At 46.4% G+C, this 25165-nt stretch overlaps 2 protein-coding genes across 5 annotated transcripts in view; both read left to right on the forward strand.

The window, feature by feature from the left end:
• The window catches only part of SAP30BP (SAP30 binding protein), a 46213-nt gene extending 43869 nt beyond the window's left edge, over positions 1-2344 (forward strand). For all 4 annotated transcript variants that reach the window (XM_067547572.1, XM_067547575.1, XM_067547571.1 and 1 more), the window contains 2 exons: positions 915-999; positions 1730-2344. In XM_067547572.1, coding sequence (XP_067403673.1) covers positions 915-999; positions 1730-1911 — 267 coding nt within the window. In that variant the 3' untranslated portion in view covers positions 1912-2344. The remainder of the gene's footprint in view (positions 1-914; positions 1000-1729) is intronic.
• Positions 2345-14529: 12185 nt separating this feature from the next.
• The window catches only part of ITGB4 (integrin subunit beta 4), a 56574-nt gene continuing 45938 nt past the window's right edge, over positions 14530-25165 (forward strand). The window contains exon 1 of the mRNA XM_067547577.1: positions 14530-14808. Coding sequence (XP_067403678.1) covers positions 14804-14808 — 5 coding nt within the window. The 5' untranslated portion in view covers positions 14530-14803. The remainder of the gene's footprint in view (positions 14809-25165) is intronic.

Raw genomic sequence — 25165 nt, forward strand, 5'->3', positions numbered from 1 at the left:
GTCAGTACATTTAAAACACTTTTACATTCTTATAGCTCTGAAGGGTTTCACATCATCCACACCCCCATCAAATGGTGAGGCACTTGGATTACTGGTTGGAATTAGGAAATTATATCCAAAGAGTTAATTAAGGAGATCTCACTTCAGATATGTAGAATGCTTTTTTAGCAACCAGTACATTTTTGTAGCAAGCCTTTATAGCCATGTCTGTTTGCCTCTTGTCTTGCTTTATGCACAGTAATGCAGTCACCTGTGACTATCCGCCTCATCTCCCATATCTGTAGACTCATCATAGGTATGTGATTGCAGACTGTTGTGGCTCTTGTTGCTAGGTTTTCTTCTGCGGAGCAGTCTCTGTAAACCATGCATGTGGGGGCTTGCATTCTAGGACAGCTTTCATTTTCCTATCTTAGTTTCTCCTTGAAGAAATGAGTGTACAGACCAGGGCCTTGTCCTGATCTGTCCATTAAGGATGGTACCAAACTTTATCTGTTTGTATGTGGAGAATCTTCATATTTACACATCTTAGCACTAAGTTCAGGATCTCTTTCCTTTGAAATTCATACTGGTTATAACTGTGATACATTTTGGAGTACTTGGAGTGAGAACCATGTGTCTCTCTCTCCCCAACATAATGTTAACTGAAATAGCCCAATAAATGCTTTTATACCTTGCTTGCTGAGGTGATGTAGCAGCAGGTGATGTAGCCGTCTTGGTCCGGGATATGAGAGAGATAAAGTAAGGTAATATCTTTTTATTATAGAAGTTGGTCCAATAAAAAAATATTACCTCACCTACCTTGTCTCTTTTATCCTTGCTACATTCTGGATCTAAAGAATAACTTTTATAGTGGGGGAAGAAGACGACACAGATATTAACATCTGCACTTCTCCCCCCCCCCCCTTCCTTTCTAGATTGAGTTCGTGACTGGCACTAAGAAGGGCACAACAACAAATGCTTCATCCACCACAACCACAACAGTCAGCACTGCTGTTGGAGGTAAATACATATGATGATCTCAAACTTAGATTGCATCGTAATTGTGGAAACTGCCACTCGTGCTACCCAGAAATCCTAGAAGTTCCCATTCTTCTTCATCCATATGAGACAAAGAAAGCAGATTCCCAGGGATTGGTATCCCTGGTGCTACCAGTTCTAGTTATCTGGGATTGGGGCAGACTGGTCGGTTTTCCTGGTAGGAAGGTTTGGCAGTAGTTTTGGGAAGGGAAGGAGTTCTTTGTACTGTGATTAATGGATTGATGGGGGAGCCTCCTGGACAGATCTTTCCCCAAAGCCCCAAGGAGGTTGGGAGAAGAGATGGAACAACTTGATAATGTAATTTGGATAATGACTATTAACCATTTGAAGTCTGATAAGATCTCTCAGCAGATAATGCTCTGCCTCATGCTAATGGAATGGGGAGATCCATGTTTTCTGTCAAAACCAAACCTACTTTGATGTTGGGGGAGAGAATGAATCTCCTGGCCCTTTTCAAGGGCATAAATGGTGCAGATTCTTCAGTTTTGCCTTTTGAGGTTCAAGGTTCCAGTAGGTTGTTGTTCAACACTTGCTGACCAAGTGACACTTCCCTCAAATAAGGGTGAGGAAATGCTGTCCACTCAGGCAGTGTCGCTTTGAGGGTTGCTAAGGAGGGGGATTGTTAAAAGATCAATGACTGTTAATGTTAACGCTAGTCTCTTGTTTGTTTTTTCTCAAATCAAATGCTCAGATGCTCAAAAGAGAAAGAGTAAGTGGGACTCGGCCATCCCAGTAACAACAATAGCTCAGCCTACCATCCTCACCACCACTGCAACGCTGCCAGCTGTTGTCACAGTAACCACCAGCGCAAGCGGCTCCAAAACCACAGTTATCTCTGCTGTTGGCACCATAGTGAAAAAAGCAAAGCAGTGACAAGTGCAGTGGAACTTGTCCTTGGCTTCCAGACTGAATTCTCGTTGAAGGCACCACCCTTTGAACAGAGAAGGAGGGGGTCACTCTTATTCCCTCAGTACAAAGTGGAAAGACTTTGAAACAGACCACAACACCCCCAACATTCCCCTCTCCGCCCCGTTGAGGGAAGTTGGGGAAGCGAGAACATCAGGTGTGTGCACACAGGACTGACCTGAAGAAAGGAGTTTCTCCATCTCCTATGTCGCTGCTGGAATAACCAGTCACTCTGTAGTGTGTTGAAGGGAAGTGGTGTGCAATGTCCGCTTGTAAACATTAGCTCATTAAAGTGCTGTATTGTTATTACTATTATGGTTCTTATCCCTATTGGAAATCTGAATTTTAAAAATAAATGGGGAAAAATGTCAGTCATTCCCTTGCATCTCAGGCCATCAAAGATTGTTGCTCTATGGCTTGGTCTTTCCTGCACGCGTGCACACTGCCACAAGGGAATTAACAAAGAGAAGGCTGATCAGCATCCTTGCTCATAAGCATAGCTGAGATGAGAGTGTATAATCTACATGTCTGAATGTAGACTCATTTCTTTGCAGTTGATATTCACATATGTTACTATGTGCATATCTCTGTAGCTCTTACTTCAGTAATCAGGTGTTTAAAAGCATTGACATTTTTGGATTTAAAATAGTGAAATAGTCAGATTTTGCTAGCGTTTTATAGCGATTGAGACCCTCTGTGGAGAACCTGGACTGTAGGTGTCACATTTGTAAAGTCAGAGTATGCATTTGGAGATTGCTGCAGAGGAGAACTTTCATCACCATGGAGTAAGATCAGATACCAGATTGTCAAAGGAAAGTGTTCCTAATGTGCCTGTGGTGTCTGTGTATGTGTGTAATATAGTGACTTATACTGTGAAACACACAGCAGTGCTGTTAGTCCACTGGAGTGAAAAGGTTACTGTCAAATTTTGTGTGCGGTTTAAAAAAACAAACAAACAAAACCTTCTTATTACGTTACTAAAAATTCTTCACTATAAAAATGGAAGAATTTAAAAATCTGTGTCCTTTTCAGGTCGTCTTATGTGCCTTTCTCTGACTGGCTGATGAACAACAACATTAGTTTCACTCTGTATTGTGATATCTAGGTTGCAAATGTTGCAGGGAGTGTTTACTTTAAGACTTTTCCCCATGGAATTTTCCCCAAGAAATCATGGAAACATCTTTGGTCTCAGGCTTTATACAAAAGTCTATTTTCTGGACATACTTTGTTTTGATTATATCCCTCTTTAGTCTTTAAAGATTTCTCAGCTTTCATTATAAAACCTGTGTTCTAGGATTGCAAAGTTGATACCTCAGCTGTTCTTAAAATTCTGTTTTTTGTAAGTTTGCTTCAATTTTTCATAATTTCACTAGCGGTCAGCCCCTAATAATACCCAGATGTTTGAGATCTATGAATGAAAAGAATTATATAAGTGTTTTATCAGGAGGTAAATATTATGTGGTGAAGTGACTTGCCTAAAATGATCTAGAAATCTAGTGAAATATTTGATGTGGGTGGGTGGAAGGAATAACTTACACTGCCATAACTGTTTGAAGAAATCACTAGTAAATAGTTTATTATACCAGTCCCCATAGGATACTGTTTAATGCACCTGATTGCTAACTCTGCATTAATCCTGATTTCTTTCAGATTCTGTATTCCCTCTGTTGCAGATTGTATTGGGGTAAAAATTGCTATCTAGATCAGTCTTTTAAGCCCTAAAGCAGGAATGAGAGTAGGGGTTAATAGATCAGCAAAAATGTAAGAATCTGGATTTCATGTGGTTCTCCCAAGTTCTAGGCCAAGAATTGCCTAAAATAAATTTATAACCTAAAGAGAGGGAGGGAGAAATGGGGGTCTATCTTGATTTTGATATACCTAGAAGAGATGTTCTTCCTAATCATTTTGGCAAATGTCAGGTTTTTTCTATCTGGAAGATTCAGGGGTTCACTGGAGAAGTGACAGGATTGTGGCACTACAGACGATTTTATTGAAGTTCTTTGTAATCCTATAAATGTGAGTGGGAAGAATGTCTTAATCAAAGGGAAGCCTGCTGCTCAGTAAACTAACCACATCCTTGAAGTGAGTTTGCCAGGAGCAGTCTCTGAGATTTTGTCGGTCTGAGAATGGGAATATATATTTTATTTTGTCACTGGAATATGAACAGGCATTATGCTGTCAGTAACACGAGAGTTATCAGTAGTACCAGCCACTGATGCGTATGTATTTACTTCCTATTACAGTTTATAACTTCCATATGGAAACACTGAGGGTATAACCGCCTGGTAAACACTAGGTTGGGTTAACCTGAAAACATCAGTTAAGCCCAAGCATCAGCTGTGATAGGAAAGATGACTTTGTGCAATGCTGATAATTGTGTGACCGCCCATGCCTGAAGAATGGCAAATCCTATTCACACTGTATCAGACCATTAGCCAATCTAGTCTATCTTACGCCTCCTGATACCCTCCGGAAGGTCTTTTGTACAGTGCTGCACATGGTGGTGGTTGGAACTCCTTCCTGACTCCTGCATCAATCCACTGTATGCCCTAAAGTATGAGACTTGATCACCCTCATCATAGTTTATGTTGCTGTAGATGTTAGTTTGTTGATCTTTGAAGACACTTAAGTGTAAGATTTAGATCACAGTGTAGATCTGCTTTAGTTAATTTTTGTAATCAGTCCTATATCAGTCTAGGGAGCTGTATCAGAGGCAAGTGTGGTGCAAACCCAAACCCAAAGGACTACCTCTAACAGTTCAGATGAGTTTACATGTGAGCAGCTCACTTACGAATAATGCAGTTGGTTCAAAACCACACAGCCAATAAGTGTTAATGGACTTCTTTCCAGATGGGTAGCTGTGTTAGTCTGTATACAGCAAAAACAATGAGAATCCTGTAGCACCTTAAAGACTACCACATTTCTGCAGGCATAAGCTTTCATGGGCTGCAACCCACTTCATCAGAAGCTTATGCCCGCAGAAATTTGTTAGTCTTTAAGGTGCTACAGGTTTCTCATTGTTTTCGTTAATGGGGGTGTGTGGGTGTGTGTGTGTGTGTGTGTGTGTGTGTGTGTGTGTGTGTGTGTGTGTGTGTGTGTGTGTGTGTGTGTGTGTGTGTGTGTGTGTGTGTGTGTGTGTGTGTGTGTATATAAACATCCCTCGATAGCAGAGAGAGCTGCTATTGTTCTTAATACAGCAAATCTTTACTAGATTGTGTATAATGTGTATACCCTCTTTGCTAGTGGCTTTCTGGAAAAGCAAAACTAAGAACCTAGCTGGGCAGCCACCGGAAAACAGGTTTGTGGGACAGAAAGGAGACTGTAATGGTGGAAAGCTGGCAAGAGATTACACATTGCTGCCAATGCCTATGTGAAGCTGGGTTCTCCTGTACCCAGCGTGCTCCCCAGTGCTTAAACACACCAGTCACCCAGTGAGACCGTTGAAAGGTTTGGGAGATGAATCACTAATTACACAGTTTGCTGATCATTATTTTAATATTTTTGTGTATATGTCTTACTCATCATAGACTTCCTGGCCACCACACCCTTCCTTTTCCCGTGTTCCTACTTCCCCTCTCTCCCTGTAGAATCTGTAATAATTCCAACCCCCTGTCAGGGGGATGGTTATTTGAACAGTTCACATCTACCTGGGCTAAAAACATCTTTCAGCTGCACTGCACTGTGCTTAGGAGCTCTATTCGTTCCTTTTTTATTGTCTAAGTTAATATGCATTACTATGTTAATCACCTGAAATGAACATGGATGTATTCATTTTAGTCTCTCTCTAGATGTACAAGTTTGCAAATATTTAGCTGGAGCTCCAGACATCAGTACATTGACATAACTGGAGTTAAACTAGTTAAAATATTGTTCATGGGCAATAGCTGATATTTTTTTCTTTAAATTGTCATTTTAATATAAAAACATTCTTGTCTTATGAATGGGCATTTGGAATTTCAACCTCTTATGATTTTTCCAGGAGCTGACATCCTTTTAAAGAGGGTTTATAACTAAAGTACCTCTGTAGCCAGTAACAAGAGTTGCTACTGCAGTGCTGATGAAATATGCCAGTTAACAGGCACCAACATCCCATTTCAATGGCAATAATGCCAGTCACTGCCGACCTGGTCTGATGTGAACTGATTACCTAGGCTAAAAGATTCTTCTTCCCACTGCTGCATTAGCAATCATTTGAGCCTTTTTACAAAGGCTGCAGCCAGCTCCCCTTTTCCTTCTCCCCATGAGAGACTCTTGCCACATATTGACAATGAAATCAGGTCCTGCTCCCATTTTCTCTCACTTTGAGGGATATAGCTAGTACCATTCAGCATCTGTAGCGCCTTCACTCTTTTATGGGCTTCTCAAGTCTCTGCCCGCTAAGCATGTGCTCCTTGTATTTGCATGAGTTTAGCTCAGCCAAAGTCATGTATTCAAGGGCCTTAGTTATACCAAGGCTGGCCAGTCACTGATTTTTAGACATTGATAGGAGAGCAGATGAATGAAGTCCTCTCTGGCAGACTCTCTGTGCTCCGTCAGCCTTCCTTTTTGAAGATTTTCCTGCCACCAAGCCTTTACGTTTGACTTTTGACTGACTATGCATGCTGCCTCTTGCTGTTCAGAGATCTGTCCCTCCCTGTTTCTATATCAGGTGCTTTGTGTATCAAGGGTGGGAGATTTCGCTCTTGGCTTCATTTAGTGTCCTCAAGATGGGGCCTCAACCTTTGAGGTTGAGCAGCCTTTGCTGGCTTCACCTCAAATCCTAAAATGGTGGAGCCTGAGGCTATGGCTTTTGTTCTCCCTGCCAGTAGCTCTGTCTATTTTATATGCAACACCAACATTGTGGGGTTTGAAAACCTGCCTCACCAAGGTTCTAGGACCCCCTACCACCATTGACCATGCAATCAAATCCCCACAGCATTGGAGTAATCATTTCAACGGGAATTCACCCAGCCAGACATACATAGAAATTTCTTCCGATCACTTCATCGTTATGGGAAGCAAGCCCTCCGATCTCTGCAACAACAACAAAACAACAAAGAAAAGCATCAAACAATCTCCCTTACAGAGTGCCCAGAAGGTCACCACGTGGGATGGAGTGTTCCGGACCTAGGCTCACAAATCTATTGTTCTGCTGGGAGGCAAAGTCGTCCCTTTTCCAGGAGAGAACTGCATTTCCCAGCAGGGCTTACAGGACTCTCTCTCGTGTAAAAACAAATCAATAATAAAAAAAATTGCTAATGGGCAATGAGATTCCAGCAACATCCCTCTTTTCACTTTTAGTGGGATCAGCATAGTTCTTCCCAGCATTTTCTTACCCATAACTTTAACCACCAGGGGCGGGGGTTCGTCCACTGCCTGGCCTCACTAATCATGGGTGTTCCTCTTTAAATAGGTCTCCTCTTTTTCCAAAGAGTCATTTGATTTCCTCCTTGTTCTGCTAAATAAGAACCACAGAGGCTGATAGCTTCTAATTTTTTTTCATTTGTTGAATCTTTTTTCATGAATCTGGTTTAATGCTTTTGTGTTCTCCAATAAATAAGCTAATTTGCTTTTGAAGCACTGGGGTTTCACTAGGAAATGCCTCACTTTCCTCTGGTAATACAAATCTTACTGTCCCTTGACCCACTTGTTTAGACCAGCACTGAAAGGAAATTAGACTTCTTGTGTACTTGCCTTTGCTACAACAACTAAAACACCAATAACATTGCCCTTGTATACCATATCTTCCCTCCCAGTATTGTACTAGTACAAGCAGTTTAGTTTTGCCTTACAGCCCTTCTCTTGCCACATCTATGAAATATCATTACATTATGCTGTGGCAGCCTTTCTCGCAGGTTTATGCAGACTGACTCATTAAGACACTACAATGTTGTGGGGGAGGGAGGTCTGTTTGCAGTAAGACAATCTTATGCACAGGGATCCTTGGTACTCTCTAATATTGGCAAATAGTCCTTGTGGCAAGTTGTTTCTTCCCTTCTTTAAAACTGTTTTTTTAATCACTGTGTTTAGTTTGTGCTGTAGCTTCTTGCTAACTTTAAAATGTTTTTTTCTTGCATCCCTCCTCTTGGCCTGCTATTTCCCATCTGGGGTGGGAGGTGCTGTCTTCTCTTTGACTAGACATGGGGAGAAAAGATTTTGATGAAAAAGGCAACTGCTAAGTCAGCAGGAGAAGGGACCTCTTAATGGAGAATCCCACGGCTGTTTCATTCCTTTCTTTAGAAACATGATAGATCCACTTCTCTATCAGTTTCCCCCCATTCTGCAGTCACATGCAGAAGACAGAACCTATTCTAGTGCTTGTTTGCCTTGCTGAGCCCCTTTGTTGCAGCTGACAGATCTTACCATACAGCTTGGTTTGCCATGAAATATCCAGTCTAGTGGCTGTAGCAGTTGTATCTGCCCATCCTGAAACAACTCAGTGCTAACATTTGTGGGGGAGAGGTCCTCGGTGTGAAATCAATGAAACTACAATGATTTATTCCAGCTGAGGATTTGGCCCCCCATAAATGGTCTTTCTCCAGCAGCTCCTTCCTTGCCGGTGGTTACTACAAAAGCATAATATTTTTCCCTCTCCCTGGGATTGCAAACAACTAACTTTTGGCATTCTGGAGTCAAATAAAGTTTACAGGCCATTTAGAATTCCTCTGTTTTCTCTCCTTTTACTGCAGGACTCAGGAGTGTATGTTGCATCACTGGGACAAATGGAAACAATGTGAAACTTGTAAAATATTCAGTTCCTGGATTTATTTATTTGTATGAAGTGGCTTCTATAAGCTCATTTGTTCACTTTTCTATTTAAAATGAACAGATTGCTGATCTCCTTTCATTGGTAATGCTGAGTGGTAGTAACTGCCCATCAGTATCACTGGATTGGAAAATGAAATTGACTAGACATTAAATGTTCACTAGGAGGAGGAAGCCAGATAATTGAATGAGTATTACATAATCATTCCTTTGTGGGTAACTTGACTTCGTAGAAGGGAGTTTTCTGTTTGATAAGAGTGTGCGGAAAAGGAGTGTCTCTGGGCACTTAACCATTTCCACGTAGCTGGATGTTTTCTACAGTGCTGAACCTTAAGAATTATTTTCTGGATGATTCAGCCCCTTATCTCATGTCTTCTGCAGTTCATGTATGGAACCTTCAGTCTGCTTGTTCAGGTTCAAAGAGCATCTTTCAGGGATTCTTCCAATGCAGCTTTCAGTGTGAAAAACAGGTTTGTTAGCTGTTTAGGAAGGAATGAAAATCTCTGGAGAAAAAGTGAAGGACCTTCAGGCCACCAGACTGAAATATTCAGTGAGCCAGCTGAAGACCTGCGAGAGGATCAACACATCCAGAAGGAATGGGAACCGTATGCTACTGCAGACAAAACTCCACTCTGCACTTAGCCCACCAGGCTGCATTCACCTGATGGGCTCCACTAACATTCAGAAGCAAATGCCACACTCCAGAATTCATGCCAGTGGGTCTTATGAATCTTATATATGCATTCCCCAATGTCTTTCCTCTTTATTGTATAGGGACAACAGAACTATTCATTTTAAAGCAAGATCGGTCTTCCAGAAAGGAACAAATTTCTCTGCGCCTTTTGTCAATTTTAAGTCTCTACTTAAGAGGATTCTAAACTAGAGCACACAATAGGGATTGATCTTGCATCCCCTGCTAGTGGAATAGATGTCTTGCATCCCACCCTAATAGTATCAAGAGGCTGGTGCAGCCTCATCTCAGGTGTTAATGCACAACTCAGTTGAGGCCCTCTGCTGAGAATGCTCTAACACAGTGGTTCCCAGCCTTTCAGGCTCAAGGGCCAGAGACATCATTTTTACAAGCCTGAAGGGCCACCAGTCTCTGCCAGCAGCTCCCCTCCATCCCCCGCTGCAGCCAGACAGAAGGAGTTCTCACTGATCTCCCATCTCCCTGGCTGCAGCAGGGAAACCGCCTGCGTCCTGCAGCCCCGTGCGCTCCACCTGAGTCCCTGGGCAGTGGCTCCCTTCTGCAGCCAGGGGGATGGAAGATCAGTGCTCCTCTCCCTCTGGCTCCGGCAGAGACCCTAGCACATAGGGATCCAGGCAGAGCACTTTGCTTTCTGCTGGAGCTGAGGGAGGGGAGTGCTGATCTTCCTTCCTGCTGGCTCCAGCAGGGACCCCAGTGTCTATGGACCTAGGCAGAGTGCTTTGCCGTGCTCCCTGCTACAGCCAGGGGGATGGGAGCGCTGATTTCACAGCAAGGAGCCTGCACCGGTCTTTTAGCCCTGCGGAAATGCGGTCTGCCTGGGTCCTTAGGCAGCGGTTCCCTTCTGCAGCCAGCAGGACGGGAGCCACAGGCTACTTTGAAAGCCCCTGTGGGCCACAGGTTGGGAACCACTGCTCTAACATCATGGAGCTAGAGCGTGGTTTCCATCAGCTTTTATGTCCCCATCCAGTGCAGTGGCTGTGATGAGGTGCATAGCAGGAAGTGGGGTCCTACTGATTATCTTGTATCTTATTTTATTTGGTACAGCAGCCACATGTGCTCTCAATACTGAAGAGAGACTGAAACTTCAAGAGTAAAATTTTCTGCACTGGAATCCTAGTTGAGTCCAAATCTGAAGGCACGAGGCATGGAATTAGCCATGGGATCTGCAGAATTCATGGCGGGGAAAGGAGGTTTCCTGGAAACAAGGTTCTCTCTCGACCCTCCCCACCCCTTCCTCTCCTTCAAAGTCCCTCAAGATGGAGAGTTTTGTGTTTGTGTCTTGGACCTTTTCTGTTGAACACTACAACCCACTGACATACCTCCATGTATAAGTTAAGCCACGGCTTGGCTCCGACAGTTTAAGTGCCACATGTGGTCAGAGAAACGTTCTCCAGAACTCTGTTCCCCAGTAATTGCCAGGAAGAAGAGGGGGCTACCAGAAGCATGAAGGGTGTGGACCTGAAGGAGGCCTTCTCCATTAAAAGTCAATTCTCTCCACTTGCTAATTCTCTTCCAGTGCTTATTTACCTACTTGCTTGGCTTGTCTAGCTGCGCAGTTTGCGTCTCCTGTGTGCGCTCTCATCTTCTCTATGTAGGTTGGAAAGTATTGCCACCTCCAGGTTTCATAGTGGCCTTATGGAGCTCATCATTGCTGTTGCATTTGAATTTGGAGGAACAATCATCCAGCATCCACTCTGCTGAAGTTCAGATTCATTTACTTTAGGGTGGCAGTGGCTTGTACACAGCATGGTAGGGGACAGAGACACAGCTGAAAAACCGTTCTTAGTGGTCCGAGCCTCAGGATGGATGTAACGACTCCCTGGGGTAACTGGTTCTAATTCCAGCAGGTTTGTCCTTGAAACATCAAAGGTAAATGCAGTTTCTTCCTGGTTACTGTTTGCAGATCAGTGCGGTGAGACATTACAAAACCAAGCTTCTATCAGCTCTGTACCGATGTTAAAAGTCCCCATAGGGCCTGAAGCCAGCGTAGAAGTTTGCATTGTGGCCCTTTGCCAAAATTTCTCCTCCCCTTGTTTTCGTGCCACGTGCCTGTGGTCCACCTGACTACGGTCTGCCCACCTCAGGGGTGGCCGCATTTCAGTAATGATTAGTGTGTGCTCTCACTCCCACTCTTACAGAGGAGAGAGAATTCCTTTCATTCCAAGCTCTTTACATTCACAATTATAGTTTATAACTAACTTTGGAATGAAATCTTTTATCTACCAGGAAATGGTGTTAGTGCTGCTGAAACACCCTTGGCAGGGCATTATAAAGGATGCTGCCAGTGGGTTTTCGTCAACATAATTTCTGGTACAAAACTGGTCAAGAAAAGATGTTTTTACAAAAAAATCCTCAGTCAGATTTTTGTTTTATCATATAAGGCACAGAGGGTTTGTGTTTCAGTGTTGTGCTATTGAACAAGGTGTGATCTGACAAAGTAAGAACCCCAGGGCTGTCACTCTGGGTGTAGTGCATCAGGAGGCAAGACACTGACTAGGCTGGTGTGGCATTAAAAAACACCACACCTAAGTAGTAGCAATTGGCACCCTGATTGGCAATCCCATCAGAGAGATTAAGGACTGAATGGACAAGGGTACTGAACTATTTTCACCCTAGAAGTGGTCCCTCCAGAGCCCTCCCCAGTTCAGCCACAGAAAAGGATTCCTATTTCCAGAGTTATTAAAACACCACCTTTCTGAGTCATACCATTCATTGCTGAAAGAAAAGCCCACTAGGAACTCCCACCTGCTGTTCAGAGCTGCCAAAGATCTCATGATTTTCATATTGCTGTGCAAAGGGCCAGAATCTTGAGAGCAGTACAGGAGCAAGATGGAGTAAGTGACCAATTATTCAGACTTTGCAAATCCCACAGACTGTCCAGAAAGCTAGAATTCTGATCCCTCATCTTTACACAGGGAAAGCAGCTAATTCCACAGGAAAATGTAAATTTAAACTAAACTAATCCAAACTAGCTCCAATCCAAAATCCACTTTCCACTGCATTTCTGACTCCAGGGCATGAAAACTGTTATGCCATAAAATCCCTTGCAAAATCGCCCAATGATGTATTAACATGAAATCATGACACATGCTTTGTAATAGTTGTCAGTGGTAGAGATGTCTATAGTTAAATTTGTGAACATTTCCCATTTTAAGACCCCTATTTTCAGTTGCTTATAACTTTGCCAAACGTTAACTGTTCAGATAGAAGTCTTCCACACTGCCTGTTTGCCTTAGACTAAAATATGTTTGGGAAGCTTCTGTAAAAATGGGTCAGTTCTTTCCTAGAATGATGTTAGGCAAATAGATGTTTTGATAGTGTTAAATTCTTACACCCATTGTGTTGAGACGCTCTAGTGTCTCCATGCTTTGGAGCAGTGACTTGAAATTGGGTGGGGGGGAGTCGCCCTGGTGGCAGGGATGTGCCGTTTGCTGTCCCCCTGAATATCCACCCAAATTTGGCCAAGTTATAAGCTTCGGAACAATCACAGCTCTCAGATGCTCAGAGGTTTGTGGGGTTATTTTTCAAAGATGCCATCCACCCTAAACACGTTCCATCCACATACAGCTTCAGCCGCCCGGCCAGCCTGCACGTCCCCAAAGGATGACTGAGCATGCTCCCTCCTGCAGCTTCGGGGACTGAGCCGGACTCTCTGATTGCTTCTCGGTGGTGGCGGCGATCCCTGGGGCACCAGTATCAAGGGCAGGGGAAGACTGCCGTGTACGCTCAGTGCTTCCCCCAGTTGCCACCCAAGTAGGGCAGAGGTAAAGAGAAGCAGCCTGACGTCAATATTGCCAATGATCCTACGTAATGGGATTATGGCCCCTGCTGGAGCCCGGAGCCCAATGATGGGAGACGCTCCAACCCTGCCCAGGGTAACCCCCTCTTACTGGCTGTCCTCCCTGCTTGCCTCCCTCTGGGGCAAGAGCAGCCAATCAGGGCTGCTGCAAGAGAGGAAGGCCTAAGAAGAAAGGGGAAGCAGGGAAGAGCCCCTGGAGCTGCCCCACCCAGACTGGAAAGGGAGGGAGAGGGACCCCACTGCAGCCACCCCCCACCCCACCCCGGTCTGGGAGTGCGGGGGTGAGGAACCTTTGGAGCTACTGAAAGTTCACTGAAGGGGAAGGGGCAGATGTACGGCTGAGGGGGCAAAAATGATGCAGTAGCTGGCAGTTGCGTAATTAATTGGGCTGGGAGAATGCATAATTAATGAATTACAAGTCTGGAGCTTGGGGAGAAGCTGGACGCTCCACACACTCAGCCAGCCGGCATGAGCTGCAGTCAGGACCAGCATCCCCTTCCAGGGCTAATGTCTTGCCTGTCTAAGACTTAGCGGAGCTCAGGGCTGTGGGTGGGTCCTGTTTACACTACCTCATGGGACAGTTGCATCTGGGAGCCCTGGTTTGCTTATAACTGTAGTGCAGATGAGGTCTGAGGGCTTTTTTTCCCCCCATTCAGGACACAAATGGAGGATGCTTAATTGTTGTTAGCCAGTCATGGAAAGAGACGTGGGGGGTGGGGAGGTAGGAGTGGTTGTTGTCACTGGTGGAACTTGATTGGAGCTGCTTGGATCTGAATTCTGCAGCACAATATTATCTCTGCTTGCCCAGCATGGGAAAAGTTCCTACCGGCGGGGGGGACAGGACGAGGACTGGAATTCAAAACTATCTGGGACAAGCCCCTGGGTGACACACTCAGCACTGAAATAAACAAATGTCTGGCTTTGCTCAGGTTTCTAAAGCAAAGGCTGAGACATAGCTCCCCCTTCTTCCCCCCCTCCAAGCAATCCCTTCGGCAAATCTTTGTTCCTAAAGTGTAACAGGGCTGGGCTATGTCTTGACTCCTAGTCCCAGCCCTTTTCCTGTGGGTGGGTGTTTGTGGGGATGGGGGCGGAGGGAGAGAATGCTTAGCTGCCAGGCTGTTCTTGCTCATACAGGTGTGCATAAATTGAAGGAATGCCAGACTGAGTCATGGGCACTTCCCCCTCCCTTTACCTGAGCTAGAATAAAACTCTCCCTTTCTGCCCTCACCTGAAAAGGGGATCCCACTGCGGCTATTCTCACCCTCTCTCCTCCCCATACACCTCTGGTCAGAGAGATAGGCAGAGGGAGTAACTAAGAGAAAGAGGAAGAGAAATCAATATTTGATCAGAGGGGACAGAGATCCCTGCGAAGGTATGTCAAGTTCATGAGCTGCCTGCCTTCCCTGAGGATTTAAACTTGACAGTTGAATGGAAAAGAGAGAAGGGGACAAAAAAAATAAATAAACTGGCTAAGTCTGGAAGTCTGCTAGTGGCAGCGAAGCAGTGAAATTCCCCTTTTGCCTACAGAAGAATTTCTTGGCGTGGTGTGGGTGACTGCTATTTGGATTGTTGCAGAGAATTTGGACTTTGAATCTGACACAGCACTGATGAGGTTTGTGGAATTAATTTTATCTGTGTTCTTTACTGTGGCGCTTGTTTTAATTTTTTGGCCATTGATTAACAAAGGGGAGCAGTTAAATGAGGCGCAGGGCTTCTCTCACAGGTAGGCACAGGACAGATTGAGGTGGGTTGCTTCTGTATGTACCTCCCCTTTTTTATTTTATTTTTGTTTTGGTACTATCTGTACTTTCATTCCTTTGTGCTGCTTGGAAATGGCAGTGGTTGATCAGTCAGGTTTGTTTTGCAGAGTTATGCAGTTTTTTTGGGGGGTCACCTTGTTAAAATATATGAAGAACTGTGTTTCTCTCACACACAAACACACACAGCAGCAGTGGATGTCTGAGTTGTGGGATTAGGGAAAAACTGTCCCATGTTTCTAAGGTTTGCGCTTTTCATTCTGCCTCTGACTAGCCAGGGAAAGATGAACTATGCCAGGGAAGAGGTCAACTTGCAGCTAAGGTGGTCCAACATGTTCAGAGCCGCAGGTTGGATTTGGTCCATTATAAACATAGGGGCCATTTTGCACAATGTGGATCTGCATCCAAACTCCATAAAAGTTTGGGGTTGAGTCAATTAGAAAAGGGACAACTATGAAATCTGCTTTCAGATTCAGGATCAGGGAGTTTGGTCTCTTCTGAATAGAGCCCCGCTTTTTCTTGCTGGCAGACTTATGTAGAGCGTGCAGGGAGGCAGGAAAATAAGAGAAGGAATAAAGGGAAGGGGTGTAGGGGAGGGGTAAGGGAGTCAGTGTGCATGTGTGTTAGGGACAGGATAAGGGGGAATAAAGTGCATGTGGAGTGGGGGAAGATAAAGGTGGCCGTGGAGGGTTAGAGAACAGGAGGGGTCTGTGTGTGGGGCAGCTAGAGGATAAGGGGCTGTGTGGGGAGGAGAGCAGGGGCAAGCTGTGGTGGGGATTTGTGGGTGTGGGGTGTGTATCAGAATGCTGAATCCTGGTAACAGCGCAGACAAGACTTGCAGTGCACTGCTGCAGATGCTCGCCTCAGCAAAGTGGTCTCTTAGCTGCGGAGCACCTTTGTGGGGAGGCGACTGGGAGGAGAGGGGCACTAGTGAATGTGTTTTCAGTACGCTGGCCCAGCTCGACAGGGGCATTCCCTATGGTGTAAGGTTAGCATTCTGGGGCCAGGATACCTCCAGGCATTACTAATGTGAAAGGCTCCACAGCACTAGGGTAACCACTATGAATCCCCCCCGCTCAGCAGGGACTAAAGGTTGTTCCCATCTACTAGGTATTTGGTGGCCCTTAACAAGTTTGGTGACTACCGGCTCCCCATGTCATGGACTCATCCCCTTGTTTTGCACCAGGCTGTAAGCCCTTGGGGGCAGGGGCTGCCTTGTACAGTGAGTTTGTACAGTGCCTGGCACGGTGGGGAGTTGGTTGGGAGTTCCTGCAGCAGGGGCTGAAAACACATCATGTGCTATAGCCGCTGAGAGTTCGTCACACACGCCCTGAGCGCTATTTGGGGGGATCTGTCTCCTGACTTGTCAAGCCCCAAAATTCACATCAGTGAGTTCTGTCTCCCCTTGTGCGACTGAGCTCGGCCTTGCGGGGACTCCCTGCCCGTAGCCGCCCAGAGGGGGCCAGTGAGTCCACAATCACAGTGCTCCATCGGCCTGGGCAGCCCTACTGTTCAGGGAAGGGCTTAGCCCGAACTGAGGCTGCTGCTCTTCCAGCCGAAGAGCAGCTTGCTGCAGCCCCACAGACCTGCAGAGGGGCAGGCCCAAGGGGTGGGGGCATCCCCAGTGCTACTGGGGCTAGTCTGCCTTCATTATTAGGATGTATTGTGGTAGTGCTTGGGAGCCCCTATCATGGACTAGGACCCATTGTGCTAGGTGCTGTACAAACATGGACCCATTGCAGATGTGATGTGCTTCATCTCTTTGAGTGGTCAAACACAAACTCCTTCTAGGGGGCTGCAACTGAAGTCCTCTGCCACTGGAAAGGGCATTTGGCTTTGGTTTGAAGTGGCATATCTGATTGTCCCTGTTGCTTAGCCATGTGCGTGTGTGTGAACATAAGAATGGTCTGACCCAGTATGGCCAATGATCCATCTCGCTCAGTATCCTGTCTTCCCACAGTGGCCAGTGCCAGGTGCTTCAGAAGGATTGAACAGAACAGGACAATTATCAAGTGATCCATCCCTTGTCATCCAGTTCCAGCTTCTGGCCGTCAGGGATTTAGGAATACCCAGAGCATGCGGTTGTGTCCCTGACCATCTTGGCTAACAATTATGAATGGACCTATCCTCCATGAATTTATCTAATTTTTTTTTTTTTAACCCAGTTATACTTTTGGCCTTCACAACATCCCCTGGTGACAAGTTCCACAGGTTGCCCGTGCATTGTGTGAAGAAATTCTTCATTTTGTTTGTTTTAAATCTGCTATTAATGTAATTGGGTGACCCCTAGTTCTAGTGTTATGTGAAAGGATAACTAATACTTCCCACACTATTCATGATTGTACAGAGCTCTATCTTATCTCCCCCAGCGATCTTTTCTAAATGGAACAGTCCCAGCTTTTTAATCTCTCCTCATATGGAAGCTGTTCCATATACCTAATCATTTTTGTTGCCCTTCTCCGTACTTTTTCCAATGCTAATGTATCTTTTTGGAGATGGGGCAAGCAGAACTGCACATAATATTCAAGGTGTGGGTGTACCCTGGCGTTATATAGTGCGTTACGATATCTTCCTAATTGTTCCTAACAGTCTGTTAGCTTTTTTGACTGCACCTGCACACTGAGCAGATGTTTTCAACGGACTGTCCCCAATGACTCCAAGATCTTTCTTGAGCAGTAACAGCTACTTTAGACCCCATCGTTTTGTACGTATAGTTGGGATTATATTTTCCAAAGTGCATTACTTTGAATGTCATCTGCCATTTTGTTGCCCAGTCACCCACTTTTGGGAGGTCCCTTTTCGCAGTCGGCTTTGTACTTAACTACATTGAGTAATTTCGTACTGTCTGCAAACTTTGCCACTTCACTGTTTATCCCCTTTTCCAGATTATTTATGAATATGTTAAACAGCACTGGTCCCAATACAGATGCTTGGAGGACTGTACTATTTATCTCTTGTGAAAACTGACCATTTATTCCTACCCTTTGTTTCCTCTCTTTTAACCAGTTACTGATCCATGAGAGGACCTTCCCTCTTATCCCATGACTATTTACTTTGCTCACGAGGCTTTCTGAAAGCCCAAGTACACTATATCAACTGGATCACCCTTGACCACATACTTCCTGAAACCCTTAAAATGCTAAGAGATTGGTGAGGCGTGATTTTCCCTTTACAAAAGCCTTGTTGACTCTTCCCCAACATATTGAGGTCATCTATGTGTCTGATAATTCATTGTGTTAGGAACAGTGGGGAGCAATGAATAGCTTTCATTTGCATTACCAAAGAGCCCACACTTTGCAGACTTTAGGGTTCCAATTTTGCTTGGACATATTCCTGGAGGTTTCATCACATGACATGATCTTTAATGCCTGGAGACTCCAGGACAATCCTGGAGGGTTGATAACCCAAGTGGAATCTCCATCGGGCATGTTCACAGAGTACTCCCCCGTGATTTAAATCCAGGTGGGTGTGTAAGGGATTATGGGAGTGTAAGGAGCCTGACCCTCACACTTGAGGCTTCGACATGAAATTCAGTGTGGACCCCGCTTCCCAATCATTCTGCATGACTGACATCATTTCAAGAGGGAAAAACTAAAGCTGCTGTGAAGCGTTCTGGGATATTCAGGCTGAAGGGTCTGATTTTTGCTGTCAGTGACTTGTGCCCTCCTTTGTAGTCCATCCAGCACTTTTCCTTGTAAAGAGAGGCTTTCTTCACATGTGCCCTACTCACTTCCCCAGCTGGCCTGGGCTGGCCTGCGGGTTTCTAAAACCTAGATGCATTTGGGGCTGCAGGAGTAGTGCCATCCAGCATAAATTCCTTGCACTGCCTGCAGCTGAGCAGCCAGTGTGACCTCTGGCCCAAGGAGGGGCAGCTCGGTGAGGCTGGGTAGAATAGTGGGCTAAGAACTGAACTAGGAGTGGGTGGTTCTAACGCCAGCATGATGGTGATAATGAGATGTCTCTGCCTGCTCCAGGGGCAGGAGAGGCTGTGAGGGTCTGTCAGAGAACATGCTTCCTTACTTGGAAAGGGCCCCTCCCAGGGGTTTTGCTGTGCACCTGAGTGGGCAGAACGACTCGATTTGCATGTACAGATGTTGGGGTGTCCCAGCAGGAGGCTTGGAACATCCAGCATAAAGAACTTCAAAGGGCAATTGAGAACATTTGCTTTTAAAGGGCCGGATCATCAGTCCCTTTCTCACTGTGACATGGGGGGAGAAGGGAGAAGAGCTCAGATTTGGACAGGCTGAACTGGAGGCTGTGTTGACACTATTCAGAGAGGGAAGGGTGGTCTGGTGCTTAAGGTGCTGGGCTTGGTCAGATGTGAGAGCTGGGCTCAGTTCCTGGCTCTGCTACAGGCTCCCTGTGTGATCTAGGACAAGTCACGGCATCTCCAGGCTTCAGATTTCCGTCTTTGAAACGGGGATGGTACTTCTGTCCTCTGTCTAGTCTGTTTGGCTTGAAAACCCTTCCGGGCAGGGCCTGTCTCTCACCACATGTCTGAACAGCACCTAGCACACTGCGTCCGGTTGTTAGATCTTACCATCTCTGCCACCACCATCACACTTTCATGCCACTGTAGCGGTGCAAAAGAGCCACGCGCTTTGCACCCAAACTGTCCTCCTGTGTGCTGTTGCCTCCAGCTGCTAGCTAGCTGTGGTGAGCCGGGAGGCCTCGGGGTCAGGGAGAGGGATATTTCTCACTATTGCCTGTCGAACTGGAGAAAGGGGGCAATATTCTAGCAAGCGGCCCTGCTACGAGTGAGGTTTAAGCTGCCATGATCCCCCCACCCGGAGTGCTTCACGAAGGGGCGGGGGAGCCGGTTACTAGGGAGGAGAGACTGAGGAAATTCCGATTGTCCAGCAGCCCAACACAGCCGTCGTGGAGACAGACAGAGCCTGAGGGGAAACCCGAGCATGCGGAGGCGTTTCATATCTCATGGGAGTGGAGCACAACAAAAGGCTGCTGTGTCCCGCGCGCTGGGTGGGTCTAGCCCAGCTGGGGGAAGTGCTCTGCTCGAACCAGAACCCACTTCGAACAACTGGATCCTCCAAATGCACACAAGGAGACCCAGGCTGGGGGCTGTTCTGGCCTTGTTCCAAACATCCCCCCCATGTGTGGGGAAAAGGAGGGGACTGCCTCTCTGCGGGCTATGAATTCTTGATCTTTCCCACTCAGTTTCCCTCTTTCATTTTCTCCACGTTCCCTTTGCTCCCATCAGGATCCACCTCGGTCTAGAAACAGCTGTTGCCTCTGCCAGCTCGTAGGGCCGAGCAGCCCAAGTGGGTGGAGTCCTCCTTTCAAGGGCCGGTCCTTCTCAGTGTGTCCACGGCATGTTACCGCAACTGAGAACCTGGGCCCTTGCGGTTGCATCTGTCCTGCGTGAACCCAGCAGGTGCCTCCGCCTGGCTGCCCAAAGCTCGTCTGGCTGGGAATCTTTCCCTTCCCGGCCATGTTGTCTGGGCCCAGCTGTTCAACTCCAGAAGCTGTGCGAGCACGAAGGTGTCTGGACGTAAGAGTCCGTCTCACACCTGGGCTCAGCCCAAAGCTCCTGGGGAAGGCGAAGCTTGGATAGCAACCAACGGCAGGAGAATTGTGACCCTCCAAACGCCTCCTCCCATGTGCTACCAGTGTCTCTCCCTACACTGGTGCTGCCCGATGAGCCAAATGTCTTTATCCTGGCTCAGACAAGTCAGATAATCAGGATCCCACTGCCATACTTACCAGGAAAAATGCTGTGCACTTCGAGTTTTATTGTCCAAAACCAAATCGGATCAAAATCCTGGTCGCCTAGAAATCATCAGGAGTTTTCCCACTGCCTTCAGTGGGGTCAGCATTTCACACACGGACTCCTGAAGACCTATTATCATCTTCTGCCACTGGCTGCGTGAGGGTGCTGTCTGCTGATAGATGGATGGACAGATAAACAGACATCTATAACCTTGCTCATCACCATATGGCTTGGTGATTCCTTTCTGAAGCAGTGGGGGGAAGGTAGAAGAGGAAAGCACCAGGACTTCGAGGTCATGACCTCTGGCCAGATAACCTGACATTTTTGTCTGTTTAGGAATTTACGCTTCTATTCTGCACTTTGGTTGATTCTGCTTTTTGAATGAGAGGATTGCAGTGGTACAACTGCTACAGGTAGCCACGATCTAGCTACTTCACTTGCTGCTATGAGACAGGAAACAAACAGTAGGATTTAATGATCCATGTTCATGGGCGTCAAGGTTCCCTACGAGGTCTAATGTTTAATCTATGTATTGATTGGGAAAGGAGGTGAGAAGTGACATGGCAAAATCTGCATTTCAAAAAGGATATTGCAGACCTGGAGAGGGTTCAGAAAAGGGTGATAGGAATGATCAAGGGCTTGGAAAAAAACTCATATAAATAGAAATTGAACAGACTGGGATTGTTAACTTAGAAAGAAGATGAATAAGAGGAGACATGATGAAAGTATATGAAACAATGAATGGTTTAGAGAAGGGAGGTCAGGCGTTTAGTTCTCCCTGTCTTATATCACAAGAACAAGTGACAGTCAATTAAATTTAAAAAGTGGCAAATTCAAGACCAATAAACAAATATTTTTTCACACAACACAGAAACTAACTGTGGAATTCATTGTCACAGGATGGTCTTGAAGCCAAAAAATAAGCATGATTCAAAGAGGGACTGGACATTTATACGGATAAGAAGAATATCCAGAGTTGTTATAGTTAATGCTAACAAATCCTGGAAGGGTTATTAAACCTCATGTGTCAAGATCTAAACCAGTCTCTAACTATTAGGGATTAGCATGAAACCTAATATGGAAGACAGATTATCCCACATCTGCCAAGTGCAAGGTTTCTTGCACCTTCCTCTGAAGCGTCAGGTGCTGGCCAGGACGCTGGACTTGATGGACTTCAGGTCTGATCCAGTCTAGCAATTCTTAGGGTATCTATCAAGATATGATGCCTTCCTAAGATATAGCTCTTTAAACAGCTACGGCTCTTGCACATATATTAATGTCATCTGTTTGTGTTCTTATTAATGATGCACTTCATGTTTGTTGGGAGTTCCCTTAGAACTGTCCTGGAACCCGGATGCAGCCTTCTGTCAAGTTTACACTTAACCCATCCTGCCAGCTAGTGTGGTCTAATTGGTTCAGTAAGGGTACAAGGAGCAGACTCTGGCCCAGATTTTACGGTGGCTCAAGAGAGGCATCCATATACTCTTAGGAGCTGCCACCTTCCGAAAATCCCTTCTTTCTCATACCCTTTGTCTGCCTTGCCTATTTAAGCTGTAACCTCTTCAGGGCAGGGACTATGAGTTACAGTGTGTATGTGCGGCACAAATGGGCCCTGATCACAGTTGGGAATTTCTACTGCTACAGTAATACAAGTTATATATCGCATTCACATTCCCATTTTACATATGGAGAAATTCAAGCATAGAGATGATAATTAATACCCCTCTCTTATCTAGTGCTTTTCATCACTAGATCTCAAAGCACTTTACAAAGGAGGTCAGTCTCATTATTTCCCTTTTGCAAATGGGGAAACTGAGGCACAGAGGCAAAGTGACTGGCTCAAGGTCGTTCAGCAGGCTCATAGCAGAGCTGGGAATAGAAGCCAGGTCTCCTGAGTCCCAGTCCAGTGCTCTATCTACCCAGCCCTTCTTTAAGTGACTTGCCCAACGTTGCACCCCTGAGTTAATGGCGGAGTCGGGATTTAGATCCCAGGTCAATCGGCTCCCAGTCTCATGCCCTGCCTGTTGCACCTTCTTGCATCCCCTGTGCTAGAACGGCCCAGAGCTATTTATTTCCTAATCTGCACCTTTAGAAAAGGGAGAAACCACCAGCATGAATGACCATTTGTCTGTTAGTGAATGCAGGGAGAATAAACTATCACAGGTCCTTCCCACTGAGAAATTCTAACTTCCTCGGAGGGGTTTGGAGCAGTTTTCACTGACTAACAGGAAATGTGAGACAAAAGGAGAATTCAAAACACTCCCAGGTTGTTGAGACGCACAGTAATCTCCTGCCTTTAACTCCTGCTCTCCTCGTTGTGCACTGGGCGCTAGTTCTTCAGGTTTCTAAAATGGACTGACCTGTCGTTGGGCACGTTTTGGCATGTGTTTGGAGTGTATTGAGAGGTGTTTCCCCCAGGCAGGGCCTCCACATGGGCGGGGGAGGCCCTAGGGGGCCCGGCCTAGGCTACAATCCCCATGGGTATGTGTATGGGAGGGGGCCCATGTCACAAGTTTGTATTGGGCCTGAAAAAATGATGCTTGGGCCCTGTGTATCCCCACATTGATCTGACCACGCACTGCTTCTGGCAGTGCTGATTTGCCCAGGACCTGCTCAGCAACTTGGAGGGTAGCGAGGCAAGAAGCGCTGGCGGGAAAAGTGGGTGTCACAGCGACAGCACTGTTTATTCTGTGCCTTACGGTAATGCCTCAGGAGTCAGGGAGCCGCTGTGCTAGATGCAATAACAAAAAACCAGGTGAGCCCAGCGCCTGCCCTAAAGAGTGCACCGTTTAACAACAGGACATTGTTACAGATGCACAGAAGCATACACCAGGCAGGGAATTGCTGACCAAGTTCCTTAGTCTGTTGCATAGCAACATCGCAGCTAAAATGGGGCTGGATTTTATCGCCTTTTATCTTACTGCTCAACACTTGAAAGCAGTGTGTGCGTCCGAGGCATGGACTCGCCCCTGCTGACTCAAACTCTCCCTTAACGGTTCTTTCCTGTCTTTCCTCTAAACAATCTAAGTAAGCTCCCTCCTCTGGAGTCCTATATATATCTACGAGCTGGGCACGCCGAGTCCCGCGCCGGTGCCGGTGCGGCATCAAATGCAGGGTCTTCACTAGGGCCATGGGCCCTTCGGGCGTGTGGTGGAGTGGGTTTTGCTGAGTGCCTGTAGTGGTAGTGCAGGGAGGTTAACCTCTGTGCTTTCTCCTGCAGGGCTGGGAGGGCAGCTCAGCTTTGGGTCTCAGTTGTTGATGGGGTTTCAAGGCATTTCTAGAGGGCTTGCGGCCGGAGCGCCTGCGCAGATGATGTTTCCCTGCCTCTCGTCCTGATCGTGTCATCAGGACTGGGACTCGGTAGGGCAGGAGGTTGCTCATGAGCACAGGGAGACTTTCCCCCGGTTCAGATCCAGCCCCATGCAATAGCAATTGGAAACTGTTCCCATCTAATGGCCGTTGGAGAGCTGTTGCCAAACGAGATGGTCGTCTCAGGGCAAGGCCTAATGGGCAGCAACACACCCGGCATTCCCTGGAGCTTTCCTGGCCGTGGCAGCAGAAACACCAACGTCTGAATGGGGGCAGAGGTGGAAATATCCTCTGACTCCTTAGAGATGGGTGCCTCCAGGTCAGGGGACGAAACATACTGTTGGGAGCCAGGGAAGGAGTCCACCGTCATGTGTAAATAGATCATTGATCTCCAGGGCTGTCAACCTAGCACCTTCCACCGGCTCTAAAGTCACTTTAAACTACGGCCAGCATGATGGGTGGCTTGATGATAAACCAGTGGGACTGAAGACTTAAGCCACAGCAGCAGTGGTTACTTTGTCCTGAAAAGGTGCTGGGGCTTTAGCCATGTTTTTGCATTCATAACTGATGCAGCAAGCCCAGACGTGCTGGGGCCTAGAGGTGATGGGGTTCAGCCCTGGCAAGCCCTGGCACAAATCAAGCGCTGCCCAGCAGCAGTGCGGCTGACAAGATAAATGGAAACGTACATGGTGTTGTGTTCTCCAGGTGCTCGAGCGAAGAATGCAGTGGAACACCTTGAGGGAGCGGTCTTTGCTTACTCAGGGCTCGCTCACTGAGGCCCCGAGCTGGCAGACTGACGCACATACTCAGTGATCCGCTGCCAGCAGTTCCGTTGGCTTTAATGGAGCGACTCACTGTGCAAATAGTTAAATGCAGAGCCAGAGAAAGGCAGGGCTGGAAGGGACCTCCAGGCAAGTCTTTGCAGGATCTGGGCCTAATCCTCCTGCAAAGCCCGTAAAGTCAATGGGTGTCTTTCTACTGATTCCAGCCGCTTTTCTATCAGGCCCTTAGCAGCTAGGTCACAAAGCCCAGTTCTTTGTAATGGTCTCCCCATGGGAACTAGCGAGCTGGTGCTGTGTGACAATCCGAGATGCATCGTTCCCACCTTCCCTCAAGATTCCTGCTTTAAAGGGTTTTACAGCGTATTTATTTTTTTACATCCTGCTCAAACTCAG

Source organism: Emydura macquarii, unplaced genomic scaffold (assembly GCF_026122565.2).
Source record: "Emydura macquarii macquarii isolate MOO-44397 ecotype Brisbane River unplaced genomic scaffold, CSIRO-AGI_Emac_v2 contig_1230, whole genome shotgun sequence".
Taxonomy (NCBI): Eukaryota; Metazoa; Chordata; order Testudines; family Chelidae; genus Emydura; species Emydura macquarii.